Here is a 14,979-nt window from a genome sequence, read left to right as displayed (position 1 = left end):
CTCATCCTTGCCAGAGGGGTACCTACTATCTTGATTTTGAACAGCATAGATGTGTTTAGCCTGCTCATACTTCCTATCAAATGGAATCATACCGTATGTATTCTTACACCTGTCTGTTTTGTTCGATGTTATGTTTGTGAGATTTATCCATATCATTCCTATATGGAATTCATCGTGTGACTATGTTACGAATATTCATTCCATTCTTGATGGGCACTTGCATGGTTCCCAGGTTTAAGCTATTATGAATAGTGTTGCTATGACCATTCTAGCTGATATCTTCCAATGAACATATGCACACATTTCTTTGGGGCATATGCCTAGCAGTTAAATTGCTGGGTCATAGACTGTGCTTATTTTCCTCTTTAGTAGATTCTTACCAGGAGTGTGTGAGACTTCCAGCAGCTCCACATCCTCACCAATCTTGTTATTTTTCATCTTTCGTTGTTGTGTTTTGTGGTTTTAATTTGTATTTCCCTAATGACTAGCAAAATTGAGCCTTTTTTCCATACGATTATTGGCTATTTGGATATTTTATTTTATGCAGTGTCTGTTCATGTCTGTAGTCTATTTTTCTATTGCATTGTCTGGCTTTTTTTTCCTGATTTTTGAGAATTTCCTGGATACACATACACACACACACACACACACACACACACACTCTCTCTCTCTCTCTCTCTCTCTCTCTCTCTCTCTCTGCAAGTACTTTCTCACTGTGAATTGCCTGTTAATTCTTTTCGTGTTTTCTTTTGAACAAGTTCTTAATTTTAATATAGTTGAGTATATCAGTTTTTTCTTTATGATTAGTGCTTCTCATGTGTTATTTTAGAAACCATTTTCTATTCCAAGGTCAAAAAGATACTTTCCCATGTTTTTTTAAAAGCTTTATTGTTTTCCTTTTCATATTTAAATCTGCAGTCTATCATCTCAGTTTATTTTAATGGTTTAATGTAAAGAAAATTGTATGTCAGTTTTCCCATCTGATTATCTGAGTGCCCGGAGAACAGGAGTCATGTCTTTTCCTTCTGTGTCCCCTTAACTGATTTCCCCTACTCCCCCGCAATCCCAGCACGCACCCATACTGGACACACAGTAAATACCCAGGTCACAGTTCACATTTGTGGCATGATGTGTGACACAATGTTTATGAAATAAATGTTTGCTGGTTTCCGGGTTGGTGATGTATTTTTGGTTTTTGTTTGTTTGTTTAAGACAGTCTCAAAAAAACACTAACTGTTTAAAAAATGTTTGGCTGGGGACAGTGGCTCATGCCTGTAATCCTAGCACTGTAATCCTAGCACCTTGGCCTCTGGGAGGTCAAGGCAGGAGGATTACTTGAGGCCGGGAGTTTGAGACCAGCATGAACAAGAGCAAGACCCCATCTCTACAAAAAATTGAAAAATTAGCCAGGTGTGGTGGTGCACACCTGTAGTCCAGGCTACTCGGGAGGCTGAGGCAGGAGAATCGCTTGAGCCAGGAGTTTGAGGTTGCAGTGAATTATGACGACACTGTACTCTACCTGGGTGACAGAATGAGATGCTATGTCAAAAAAAAGTAAACCAAAACTTTTTTTTTTTTAGAGATGGGGATCTCACTGTATTGCTCAGGCTGGTCTTGAACTCCTGGCTTCAAGTGATCCTCCCACCTTAGCCTCCCGGAGCACTTGAATTACAAGCATGAGCACCCGGCCCATGTTTGTTGTTTTAATGAATGCTGATACAATCAGTCTAAGACCTCTCTAATGTTAGTTGTTATTGCTTTCAAATAGTCTAAAAGGTACCTCAAATGATAATATCTCTAAAGCAGAACTCTTGATTTCTGTCTCCCCAGAAACTATTCCTTCTCCAGTGTTCCTATCTCAGGAAGTAGCACTAACAAACTAGGTGTTGCACAAGCCCCAAGCTCGGAAGCATCCTGGGTTCCTCTCTTTCTTTAATAGCCCCAAGTCCAGGCTAGCAGAGGATCTCGTTAGCTCCACCCTCTGCTGTGTCATAAGTCCATAGCTCTGTCCCTCTGCTGGTGTCCCGCGTTGGGCCATTGGCATCTCTCACTTCATTAACCTCTTGACTGCTTTTACTGCCTTCTCTACTCTAGGTAGCAGTAATAGGGCTCTTTTAGATCATAAATCAAATCATCACTTAAACTCTCCTAAAACACCAGTGGTAGCTTTCCAACACACCTAGAATAGAATCCAAACCCCTTGGTATGGCCTTACATGACCTGCCCCTGCCTGTCTCCCTGATCTCATCCTGCCCCCTCCAGTGCCCACCCTGACATCACAGAGTTTGCATTTACTTCACTTTGCCTCAGACATACCAAGGTCTTTCTTGCCTTAGGGTCCTTGTACTTGGTCTGCTCACTGCCTGGGAGGTGCTTACTCTAGATCTTCCGGTAGTTTCCTTCCCTGCTTCCTGCAGTCTTTGTTCAGATGGCAGCCCTCAGGAGGGCTTTCTTGGCCATCTCATCTGAAGCGATGCCCCTTTTTATATTCCTTATGTTTTCCTTTTTATTCACCAGTTGAAATTATCTGGTGTGTTTACTTTTTATTATTGATCTTGTCTCAGTAGAAGGTAAGTTCCATTAGGGTATGGTGTGTTATTCACCTGTATCTCTACTGTCTAGAATATACCTTATACAAAGTATAAGGGGTTCAAAAGAATGAATGATGGAATAATGACTGTATTATGAGAATGCCACTCTCTGTGATAGGCACTGATGTGATTGCTTCTGGAAGATGTAACTTGTAGGGTCCATTTTTAAACCTTTTGCTTCCCATTTCAGACAAAATCACTTCAGCCTCCTGTTACAGAAAAGCAGGGAAATCAGTGGAAAGATTCAGATCCTGTGATGGCTGGAATTGGGGAGGAGGTAAATTTGTTTCCTAAGGATTTTTTTCCAGAAAGAGTTCTGATAGTGAGATTTGGATGGCTCTGAGTACAGACTCCCAACGTGACTAGTTTATTCCACATTGAAGCTTGGCCCATTCCAGGAGTCTGAGCTGTTAGTAAGCACAGTAGCAGTGACATAACTACATGCCATTCAGCCTGAGTGGTTCCTCATTTGTGGCTTCTACAGATTGCACACTTTCAGAAGGAGCTGGAAGAGTTGAAAGCCCGAACTTCCAAAGCCTGTTTCCAGGTGGGCACTTCTGAGGAGATGAAGATGCTGCGGACAGAGTCAGGTGACCTGCACACCTTCCTTCTGGAGATTAAAGAGACTACGGAGGTTTGTGTTTATGGATGTTTTTTTCTAAGTTGAGTTGCATTTTTAGAAATTGTTCTCCTGGTATTCCATGAGCATGTATACTTTATCTCTTCAAGGACCACCACCATGTGTTTATGTGTTTTTAATGTGGCTGAGTAGTTTACCTAGAAATACCTGAGTTCAAATCCTGTCTTCAACACTCAATAATAAATTATGTGGTTTTAGACAAGTTAGTCTAGCCACTGTTTCAGTTTTCCCATCTGTAACGTGAAATAATAATAATTTTTACCCCTTTGATACATAGGTACTCTGTAAAAGTTTATTACAGTTAATTTAGTTCAGGTATACTTGAAAACTTAGTATCTTTGGTAGTGTTAGGTAAAAAAGAAAAGCAGAATATTTTAGAGCATAGGCAGTTTTAAAAATATTAAATATTTGTTGTTAATAGTGTTATTTATTGTTACTATTATTACCACTTACTGTGTGCCCCAGGCACTGTGCTAAACACTTTACCTGTGTTTTCTCACTGAATCCTTATTACTTTCTGTGTCGTATGTACTAGTGCACTCTCTATTTTGTAAGTCAGGAAACTGAGGCTTAGAAAGATTCAGTAATTTGTTGAAAATCACTCATCTAGTGAGTGGTAGTGCCAGGATCCCATTTCGATGGTCTAACTCCACGGTCTCCATGCTTGGAAACAGGAAATTTCTCTAGACTGATAGCAGTGATTGTCTTCAGGTGGTAGGATTATGTGTACTATCAATACTTTTATATTTTCTGAGTTTTTAATCATTAGAATGTGTTTTTTTAATAAGGACAAAAAATAATTTTTTAAAAACTAGTTATCTCTCTTTCCAAGTAGTGAAATTCTCTTTTTTACATGACTTAAATATATTCAGATATTCATCTTGTTAAATATTTGAGAAATACCATCTTCCTTAATCTAGACAGAAAGGTTTTATTGCTTAGAAATAAGACTTTTTTGGTATCAGTACGTTCTTGTACCTTCTCTAGTCTCTTCATGGAGATATAAGTACCCTGAAAACAACTTTACTCGAGGGCTTTGCTGGTGTTGAAGAAGCCCGAGAACAAAATGAAAGAAATCTTGACTCTGGATATCTCCATTTACTTTACAAAAGACCACTGGATCCCAAGAGTGAAGCTCAGCTTCAGGTAGGAGAATCCATTTAAAGCTATTGAAAAGATGTAAAGCAAACTAATGTACTAGTTGCTCTTTTTGTAGGTATGGATTTAGGTGACAGCTCCTCATGAAGTGGTTAATTTTCTGCTTATAATGTACCACACTTTCCATAAACTTCCTTAACTGTGGCAAAGAAAATGGCACACTTTTCTCCTTAATTTTTTTATTAAAAAAAAATAGACACTCTGGGAGGCCGAGCCAGGTGAATTGTTTGAGCTCAGGAGTTTGAGACCAACCTGAGCAAGAGTGAGACCCCATCTCTACTAAAAATAGGAAGAAATTATATGGACAGCTAGAAAATACATATATAGAAAAATTAGCCGGGCATGGTGGCACATGCCTGTAGTCCCAGCTACTAGGGAGGCTGAGGCAGGAGGATCGCTTGAGCCCAGGAGTTTGAGGTTGCTGTGAGCTAGGCTGATGCCATAGCACTCTAGCCTGGGCAACAGAGTGAGACTCTGTCTCAAAAAAAAAAAAAAAAACTTTATTAAACCTGAAATTTAACAAGAGAGTACTCTACTGAAACATATATTCATAAATCAAGTCATAAATAATAATAAAGTAGCAACTATTTCTTGAGTGCCAGGTAATCTGCTAGGTGTTTTTATGCATTGTTTCTAGTCTTCAAAGCCAGCTGCTCTGCAAGGTAAGAGTTATGACCCCATTGTACAGATAAGGAAATTGAGTTTCCTAGGCTAAATAGTTCGCTCAAGGTCACGTTGGCTGGCTAGTAAGAGTGGAATCAGAATTGAAACCTCCATCTGTCTGGGCTCTTTCCTGTATGCCATACTGTAGCAAACTTGCTTTTCTTGTTAATTCTTAATTAGTCTCTGCTAAAGCTAATCTAATTTTGTTTCCCATCTTTCAGTTTATCCAAAATCGTTGTGTCAATAGCCTTAGTGAGAGAGTCCTCTTCCACCTTCTCCCATTTGCCTAGAATCCTGGTGGGCAGGGTGCATGGGCAGCTCTGGTCTTCCTCACCTTAGACCTGGGGACTGTGGTTGTGATGAGTTCCTCCTGCTATAACGAATTTGAGCCTCCAGACTTCATTGTTCCCACTGTTTTCTTCCCACATTTGGGATGAAACTTACTGATAGCCGGAAAATGAGAGAAATGGTCCTCTCTCCCAGAAAGGTTGAGGAGCCCCTGCTGTTTTCTGCAGCCCTCTGGTATTCTCGATGCAGCCTCCCTCCACTGTGGATGTTACCTTTCTTAGCAACAGAGTGCTGACTGCCCTCCTACTGCTCATCAAATTATAGGCAGCCACGCTGCATCCTAGTTACATGTTCTTCCTACGTGCCTTTTCCACCTCTTGCTCTATTGCCAAACTAAGAGGAAAGCATACAGCTTTTGGGAGACACTGTCCCCATTCAAAAGGAAGTTTTTTCATGGTGCTAAGTAGATAATAATAGGTAGCATATATTGAGGGCCTACTTATGTACAAAGCAAAGATGAGGAAACCAAGATAACTGAAACTGCCCAGATTTTACCACTAATAAATTCTGTAGCCTTGGACCTGAGCAGTCTGCCTCCAGAGCCTGTGCTCTTAATGGCTAGGCTACAATATACAATTCCTACAGCTGTGTGAGTGACAGTGAAAAGGATGAACATATAAATTTAATGTGGGATGTGTTGCTGTGGGACCACAGGTGAGGGAGTAGCTAAGCCACAGAAGAGAAGTATTTGGGGTTTGTTTGTTTGTTTGTTTTTTGTTTTTTATTGAGACAGAGACTCGCTCTGTCACCTGGGCTAGAGTGCCATGGTGTCAGCCTAGCTCACAGCAACAAATTCCTGGGCTCAAGTGATTCACCTGCTTCAGCCTCTGGAGTAGTGGGGACTACAGGCACACACCATAACTCCTGGCTAATTTTTTTTCTATTTTTTGTAGAGACAGGGTCTCGCTCTTGCTCAGGCTGGTCTCGAACTCCTGACCTGAAGCAATCCTCCCACCTTGGCTTCCCAGAGTGCCAGGATTACAGGCGTGAGCCACCTTGCCTGGCTAAAAAGAAATATTTGTGATAGGCCTTAAAAGAAGAATTGAATTTTGCTGGTGGACACAGTTGGGAGTGCATTCAGAAGAAACAGCATCAGACAATGCAGAGGTGTGATCACATATGAAATGGTCAAAGGAAAGAACCCCTGTAGTTATCAAGTATTGAGTAGAAATTTATATTTGGCTACTAAGGTCACTGCTACTGCTCTTGAATTAGTTTGGCTCCTTTTAAATGATATTTTCTCTTTTTCAGTTGGGACATAGACCCTTATCCATGAATAATTTTGAAAATACATTGAAACATAATGAGGTCTTTATACATATTTTTCTTTGTAGCACTTTATCTTTATTTGTATACATTTTTAATTGAATGTTTCATCTTTTTAAAATTTTTTTTTTTTTAAGGACAGGATCTTGCTATGTTGCCCAGGTTGTAGTGCAGTAGCTGTTTACAGGGTTGATCGTAGTGCACTGTAGCCTGCAACTCTTGGGCTTAAGTGATCCTCCTGACTGATCCTCTGGAGTAGCTGGGACTACAGGCACATACCTCCATACCTGGCTCTATTTTTAACTTTTGAGAGGCAAATTACATAGCCAAGAAGGTTAACAATGGCCTAAAATTTAAAGACAATTATTGTAGGCCTAAAATAAGTTAAATAGTTAAGAATTTTAATAATGATAAATTTAGTTTTTACTGCTTGTACTATTTTTTGTTTTTAAGAACAAATGAGTATTTCTTAATTGGTGGGATGACTTATATGTTCTATTCTGTGAATAGATAGGTTCAGAATTATTTTCGACACTGTTTTGTAGGATAATTTTATCTATATTAGAGTCAATTTCATGGGTGGGAGAGCAAAAACTAAATGGATGTACTGTCTGAGTACCAGAATGCAGTGGAAAATTCCCAGACCATGTTGAGATATTTTACAGGAGCTGAAAAATGAGAACTAAGCAAGAACATTTGTTCCCCAGGGGCCCGAGGCAGGCACACCCCTCTGTTTCCCTTTTCTTTGTACCACTTCCCTGTCACACTATTAAGTTAATTTTCTGTTTTTCATTTTAATTGTAACATTTTAATGATTATATTAAAACCTATTATGTTTTCTTTGTTCATTATGGTTCCCAATATAGAAATATTTCAGAAGTATTTTGACTGTTTTGATAGATCTTAACCCAAGCTACCAGAAAAATGAGTCATTTGCCTTTTAATTTTTTTTCTTGTAGGAAATTCGGCGCCTTCATCAGTATGTCAAATTTGCTGTCCAAGATGTGAATGATGTTCTAGACTTGGAATGGGATCGGCATCTGGAACAAAAGAAAAAACAAAGGTGAGTGAGATCTCCCATTCACAGTGGGTTGGAGTAGATATTGCTGTTGCCTTTTTTAAAAGGCAATTTATGAGCAGGTATAAAAGTCTCTACATATATTCATTCTTTTTGACATAGTCATTCTACTTCTAGTAATTTTTTCTACAGAAATAACAAGTGATGCTCACAATAATTTACATAAAAGAATTTATATTCCAGCACAATTTATGATTATGAAAAATTTCATTCAACCTAATTTTTTTCTTGCTACAGAATACTTTGTAACTATTGAATAGAATGCTCTCAAAAAAATTATATTAAATTTATTTTGTTTGTTATATAAAATATATAATTATATCACAGTAATTATGCAATATATAAAATACAAAATAAGTAATAAGTAAAACAAAAATCTCAATTTGGAGGGTACGTAGAAAAGAGACTGGAAGTAAATAGATTTATCAAAATATTCAGTTATATCTGCAAGGTAGGATTAAGAGGAATTTTTCTTTATACTTTTTTGTATTGTATGTTCCAAATTTTCTTTTGAGAAAACATTTCTTATTAGTGTGGATCATTAAAAGGATGAGAGGAATGATGGCAAAGGAATGGGAAAATTTTTCAGTCTAGTCTTTGATCCCTAGATACTTGGTTTTATGCCACATATTTTCTGGAAGGAATAGAATGCAATATGCTGTGAGAGCATGAAGTGCCCATAAAAAATTTGAAAAACAGATCAGCCCTAAAATACTAGATTTCTGAAATACCTACACTTGATTAATATGATTAGCCCTTTCTCCAGTTTATTGTTTTTACTGCTATTGTTGTAGTTTATTTTTATCGTAGGGGATTCCTTTACTTAAACCGTTCACATTTAATTCTTTTCTCATTGCTGTCAACAGGCACCTGCTCGTGCCAGAGAGAGAAACACTATTTAACACCCTCGCCAACAACCGGGAAATCATCAACCAGCAGAGGAAGCGATTGAATCACCTGGTGGACAGTCTCCAGCAGCTCCGTCTTTATAACCAAACTTCCCCATGGAGCCTTTCCTCGGCTGGTGCTTCCCAGAGCAGCACTCACAGGTGTGCACATAACTGATGCTCAATAAATATGGTTGAATAAATGCATGAATAAATATCTGGGGAGTGATGTGGGGCAATCTTAGAGTAGTTCAGATGTGGGTTTGAAAGTGACTGCTGTCTGTTACCTTTGTGATCCTGGTCAGGTTCCTTGCCCTCTCTTATCCTTTGTTCTTTTGCCTAAAAAACAGGAGTGATAATACTTGCCCCATGAGATTGTTGGAGAGTTAAATTAAGTCTACAAAGCACCTAGTATTGTGCCTGATGAAACAGGTGCTCAATGTATCACAGCAGGTACTATAGTAATAGTGTTGTTGTGTTACTGAAGATCAGCTGGTAGGATCAGGCTGACTGACTTGTGTCTGAAGCCCAGATTTGCCGTTCTGCTTCAGTGTGGAGACTTTCATTCTCTGGCAAGTAGACGGTTTACCCTTAACACTACCAAGGTGACTTTGTGATTCTGCTTTTAGGCCAAATGTGTAGATTGTAATTGCCCTTTATACTGAGACTCCATAGTGGTGTGTTTGGTATGGAGGTAGTATATAATACTGAGGTTGTAGTCTCCTTTTGGACTGAGTGTGTCAGTTGGTCAGCTGGCATATTTATCTATTGGGGATGCTCTCATCTCTTACATTTATGTTTAGAAGAATAGTATACCCCCACAGCCTCAGATCTCTCAGCTCCTCATCGGTCTGTACATAACACAGTCCTGTTTCAGTTTTGACAGTGATCTTGAAAGCCTTCGCAATGCTTTGTTGAAAACCACCATAGAAACTCATACCAAATCCTTGCCCAGAGTACCAGGTAAATGCATCCTTCCCAGTCTTTTAGTTTTCTTTATTCTCTTCCAACTGCTGACATCTTAAAAACCAAATCTTAAGCATTTATCTTGAATTTCTTACAGCTAAACTGTCCACCATGAAACAGGCACAACTGAGAAACTTCTTGGCAAAGAGAAAGACCCCACCAGTGAGATCCACTGCTCCAGGTAAAGGGAACTGGTCTTCAGTTTTTAGTATAAACCATATAGTACATTGTGATAGGGTACAGTGTGTGTGTTGATTCTTAATAGGGGATAAAGAAAATGTGCCCAGAATATGTTGTCAGTCTGGATAATGGCATAAGAAACAGCTTATATGTATTAGATGAAGCAGTTCAAGATAGTTGTTTTGGCCTTTATACTATTTTTTCTGCAATGCTCGGGTTATATAGCAGTGATTCACAAGGGTTTAGGGTAGGCTGAGCTGGATCCTAGCCTCTGCCTTAGGCAGAGAAACATTACTTTTCTGATTTGTACAGGGTTTTGAGTAAGATTGCATTTGGAGAAAAGCCTTCTTTTCTTGAGATAGAAGAAAAAACTATTGAGTAGGCAATGATGGTTAAAAACACTTGCTGAAAAGAAGCCATATAGCTGATGAAAGATTCCCTTTTTTGCCATTGACTATGTAGATAATTCCTCAATTTTCTTTTTAAGAATATTTGTCATAAACAACTTTAGGCATAACTTTGCTTTGTTTTCGTGCCCCTATTTGCATTTTTCTTTGAAATTCTGTTTTGAGTTAAAAAATTTATGTCAACAACAAATGCCTTTTGGTAATTAAAATACCTGAAAGGAATTTAATCTTACTCTACCATGATTTATTAATTTTTCTGTAGTCATACAGGGCTAAATTAGGTAAGGAATAGTCATAAACAAGTGAATTTTTCAGTAACTTTTTGTTATCTAAGGAATACATTTTCTTGGCAGATAACTGGGAAAAATATGGAAAAGTATAAAGTATATGAAATATATATATTCTTTACACTTTTCCATATTTTTCCACCCACATACGGCTTTGTGTCATTTTGGTTTACTCTCAAACTTTTTTCCTTGTGTATGTAAATCTGGTGTTTTGAAAATGAGAACGAGGCCAGGTGTGGTGGCTCATTCCTGTAATCCCAGCACTTTGGGAGGCTGAGGCGGAGGGATCGCTTGAGCCCTGGAGCTCAAGGCTATGTGAGCTATGATTGAGCCACTCCACTCCAGCCTGGGTGAGAGAGTAAGACCCTGTCTCTAGAAAAAAAGAAAATGAGATTGGGATTATAGCATTTATAGTTCTGTGTTTTGATTTTTTAAAAATTAAAAATTCATGAGTCCTTAACTATTTAAAAACTAAAAAACAGAAAATAAGTGTTGGCAAAGATATGGAGAAATTGGAACCCTTGTGTACTATTGGTAGGAATGTGAAATGGTGCAGCCACTATGGAGAAGTTCAGTGGTTCCTCAAAAACTTAAAAATAGAATTACCATACGATCAAGCAATTCCACTTCTGGGTATATACCCCGAACAATTGAAAACAGAGTCTCAGATATTTGTATACCCACGTTCATAGCAGCGTTATTGACAATAGCCAACAGGTAGAAGAAATGTGTCTGTTAAGGGATGAATGGATAAACAAAATGTGATCTGTCCATATAATGGAATATTATTCAGCATTAAAAAGGAAGGAATTTCTGACATATAATATAGGTGAACCTTGAGGACATTATGCTAAGTGAAATAAGCCAGTCACAAAAAGGCAAATATTGTATGATTCTACTTATATGAGGTTCCTAAAGAAGTCAAATTCATAGAGACAGAAAGCAGAATGGTGGCCACCTGGGGGAGTGGAAAGGGGAAGAGAGAGTTGTTTAGTGGGGACAGAGTTTTAATTTTGCAGGATTAAGATAGTTCTGGAGATGGATGGTGGTGATGGTTGCACAACAGCGTAAATGTATTTAATATAACTTAACTCTATATGCTTAAAAATGGTTAAAGTAGTAAATTTTATGTTATGTGTATTTCACCATATCTTTAAAAACTGGAAAAAATTGAAAAATTAAAAAAATTATAAACCTTTCTTCTGCCTTCTGTTTTTAAATATTCTTTTAACACATGCCTCATGTTGACTACACAATATTTCCTTGTATTAGAAGGCCATAATTTACTTACTCAGTCCCGGTTAAGTGTTAATCTTGCTGCCAAGATTTTACTCAGAACATCTTTGTTCCCCAATCCTTAACCCACATCTCTGATTATATCTTTATGATAGATTCCTTAGATGTGAGTTTTTTGTAATTTCTTCATACATTCAACAAATATTATTGCCTACTTTGTTTCAGACAGTGGTAAATAAGAGAAACATGGTCTCTGCCCACATAAGACTTTCAGTTAAGAGGATAATACAGACATTAGGCAGATAACTGCACATTATACTTATTTAATGTTAGGATGTATGCTGGGAAGAATAAGAGCATATAGACATTTTCATTTTAAATTGTGAAATATAACACACATGTAGAAAAATGCATAAAACACAAATGTGTATGTGTGTAACCTATACCCCGGTTAGGAAACAGAACATAGCCATTTCCTTAGAAGCCCCTCTTTGCTTACCCTTGGTCTGCCTTCATCTCACAAGGTACCCTTATACAGACATATGTGAGAGTTAGGTCTTTTGTGGGTTTTTTTATTTGATACTTTTTGTTATTTTGAAAAAAATTGAAACTTCCAATTGCAAGAATACAGTAAACACTCAGTTACCCTTCATCAATATTTACTAGTTAATGTTTGCCACAATTGCTTTATTTTTTCTATCCCCCCCTTATTGTAATTATTTTTGCTGAACTATCTGAGAATAAATTGAAGACAGGACCCTTTACCCATATGTCCTCTAAGAACAAGGACGTTCTCTTATATAATCACTATACAGTTATCAGATTTGGGAAATTTAATATGGATAGAATACTGTCATCTCATGTACAGTTGATATTCAGAGTTTGCCAGTTGTCTTATGTCTACATGTTTACTTTTTAAAAAAAAAAACTAGGCTTCAGTCTAGTATTCTACATTGCATTAAGTTGTCATTCTCTTTGGCCTCCTTTTCTCTGCTTTCCTTCAGAGCTTTACTGCTTAAGCATGCCTCCCCAAACACTATAATTTGTTTTTGCCTGTTTTTTCAGTAAGTCCATTCATTTATTCTCTGGATGGTCTTCTCTTGTTCCACATCAGGTTTGTAAGATTCATCCGTCTGGTTGCTTGTAGTTATTATTTATTTGTTTTTGTTGCTGTGAAGTATTTCATTATATAAATATGCTACACTCATTTATCTATTCTTCTGTTATACATGTGCTGTTTTCAGTTTATGGCCGTTATGAAGAAAGTGGTTCTGAACATTTCTGTGCATGTCTCTAGGAATACATGTTTACTTTGTTCGTTTCGTCATATAGCTAAGAGTGATACTGTTGGCTCATATTTTGTCCATGTGCTCAGCTTTTGTAGATCCTGCCAGTTTTCCAAAGTGGTTGTACCAATCTTTACTTTACCATCAGTGTATGAGTGGTTCAGTTGTTCCACATCCTTGCCAAGCTTGATAGTGTCAGTCTTTTTTCTTGTAACTATTCTTTTCAGTAATTCATTCCTTTTTATTATTGAGCAGTGTTACATTGTATGGATTTACCATATTTTGCTTATACTATATGGAATTTTTGTGTATGATATGAAACATGTCTTTTTTTGTATTTAGATATCTGATTGTCCCAACACTGTTTATTGAAAAGACTTTTCTCCCTGCTTAGCAGAGTCACCTTTATTGTAAATCAGTTATTCATGTGTGTATATTTTTTGGTCTCATATACTGATTAGAAGGTACTACTACTACACTGTCTTAATTAACTAGTTAATATAAAATAAGTCTCAATACTGTTCTCTTGCTAGATTCTGGAGCTGTTCTGCCCAGTAGGGTACTATATTTAAATTTAATTTAAATTAAGAATTCAGTTTCACAATCCCAGTAGCCACGTTTCAAGTACTCAGGAGTCATATGTGACTAGTGGCTACTATAATAATAGTAAGCACAAATAAAGAATGTTTTATCATTGCAGAATGCTCTACAATATAAAGCAGGGGTTGACAAACTTTTCTTAAAGAGCCAGATAGAGAATATTATAGGCTTGCAGGCCCTGTGGTTTCTTTTACACGTATCTAGTTCTGCCATTGTAATGCGAAAGCAGCCACAATGTGTAAAGGTAGGGGCATGCCTATGTTTCAATAAAACTGTATTTAGAAGAAGAGACAGCTGGCCTGTGGTTGTAGTTTGCTGACCCCTGATCTGGAGTATTTAGGCTCTTCTTGGTGCTCTACATCTCCATGTTAACATTTAGAGTTGACTTGTTAAATTCTACCTCCTGTACTTAGAATAGTCAAAACCATAGAGACAGAAAGTAGAATGGTGGCTGCCAGGGGCTGGAGGAGGAGGCATGGGGAGCTAGTGTTTAACGCGGACAACTAAACACTGAAAAATGGTTAAGATAGTGCATTTTATGTCATGTGTATCTTACCACAAGAAAAAGGGGGGAAATTTTTTACCTCTCTCAGCCATCAAAGAAGAGTTGAGATTTTGATTGGGATTGCGTTGAGTCTTTAGATCAGCTTGGGAATTGACATTTGTACGGTGGTGACCTTTCAGTTCCTGAACAGGGTACACATCTGTTTATTTGGATCTTCTTTAACTTCTCTTAATGTTTTCTACACATGCACATCTTTTGTTAGATATACTGCTAAAAATTTAATATTTTGATGCTATTATGGTGATTTTTTTTCCTTAAATTTTGTTTTATGTTGGATATGGTGTATATTAACAGAAATATAGCTGATTTGTATATATTTACTTTGTAGCCAACAACCTGGCAAAACTCATCTGTTCTAATAACATATCTGTAGCTATTTCTTGGACTTGTAGCTATGGAAACAATTATATTCTCCATAGGTACTAACACTGATGTTTCCGCCTTTCCAGTCCTTTTATTTCTTTTTCTTACCATATTATTTCATTGACTGGAAACTTCAGTGCCGAGTCCAGTAAAAATGGTGTGTGGATATCCTTGCCTTGATCTCAAAAGGAACACTTTTCATAGTTTACCTTAAGATGTGAGGTTTGCTGGATCCACTGAGATGATCATATGATATCTCTCCTCCCCTCCACCACACCCTGTGCTCATGTGGCTTTCTGCCTTTCCTAATCTGAGCTACAGTAGAGTTTAAACAGAATAAGTTTCTTTACATTTCATGGCCTGTAATCCTAGCACTTCGGGAGGCCAAGGCAGGAACATTGCTTGAGGCCAGGAGTTGGAGACCAGCCTGGGCAACATAGTGAGATCCTGTCTCCACA

The 14,979-nt window shown here is 37.7% G+C and overlaps 1 protein-coding gene across 9 annotated transcripts in view; it reads left to right on the top strand.

Annotated features, from left to right (window-relative positions):
* Positions 1 to 14,979, top strand: part of NUP214 (nucleoporin 214) — a 90,342-nt gene that overhangs the window by 24,792 nt on the left and 50,571 nt on the right. For 8 of the 9 annotated variants that reach the window (XM_045563723.1, XM_045563722.1, XM_045563721.1 and 5 more), the window contains exons 15-21: positions 2,782 to 2,868; positions 3,076 to 3,225; positions 4,219 to 4,377; positions 7,626 to 7,729; positions 8,611 to 8,793; positions 9,509 to 9,594; positions 9,695 to 9,778. In XM_045563723.1, the coding sequence (XP_045419679.1) occupies positions 2,782 to 2,868; positions 3,076 to 3,225; positions 4,219 to 4,377; positions 7,626 to 7,729; positions 8,611 to 8,793; positions 9,509 to 9,594; positions 9,695 to 9,778 (853 nt within the window). Of the gene's footprint in view, positions 1 to 2,781; positions 2,869 to 3,075; positions 3,226 to 4,218; positions 4,378 to 7,625; positions 7,730 to 8,610; positions 8,794 to 9,497; positions 9,595 to 9,694; positions 9,779 to 14,979 lie in introns of those variants that run through there. The other variant, XM_045563726.1, reaches the window with a different exon arrangement.

Source organism: Lemur catta, chromosome 10 (genome assembly GCF_020740605.2).
Source record: "Lemur catta isolate mLemCat1 chromosome 10, mLemCat1.pri, whole genome shotgun sequence".
Lineage (NCBI taxonomy): Eukaryota > Metazoa > Chordata > Mammalia > Primates > Lemuridae > Lemur > Lemur catta.
The sequence above is the reverse complement of the archived record's forward strand: the minus strand, read 5'-3'. Positions and strand labels throughout refer to the sequence as shown.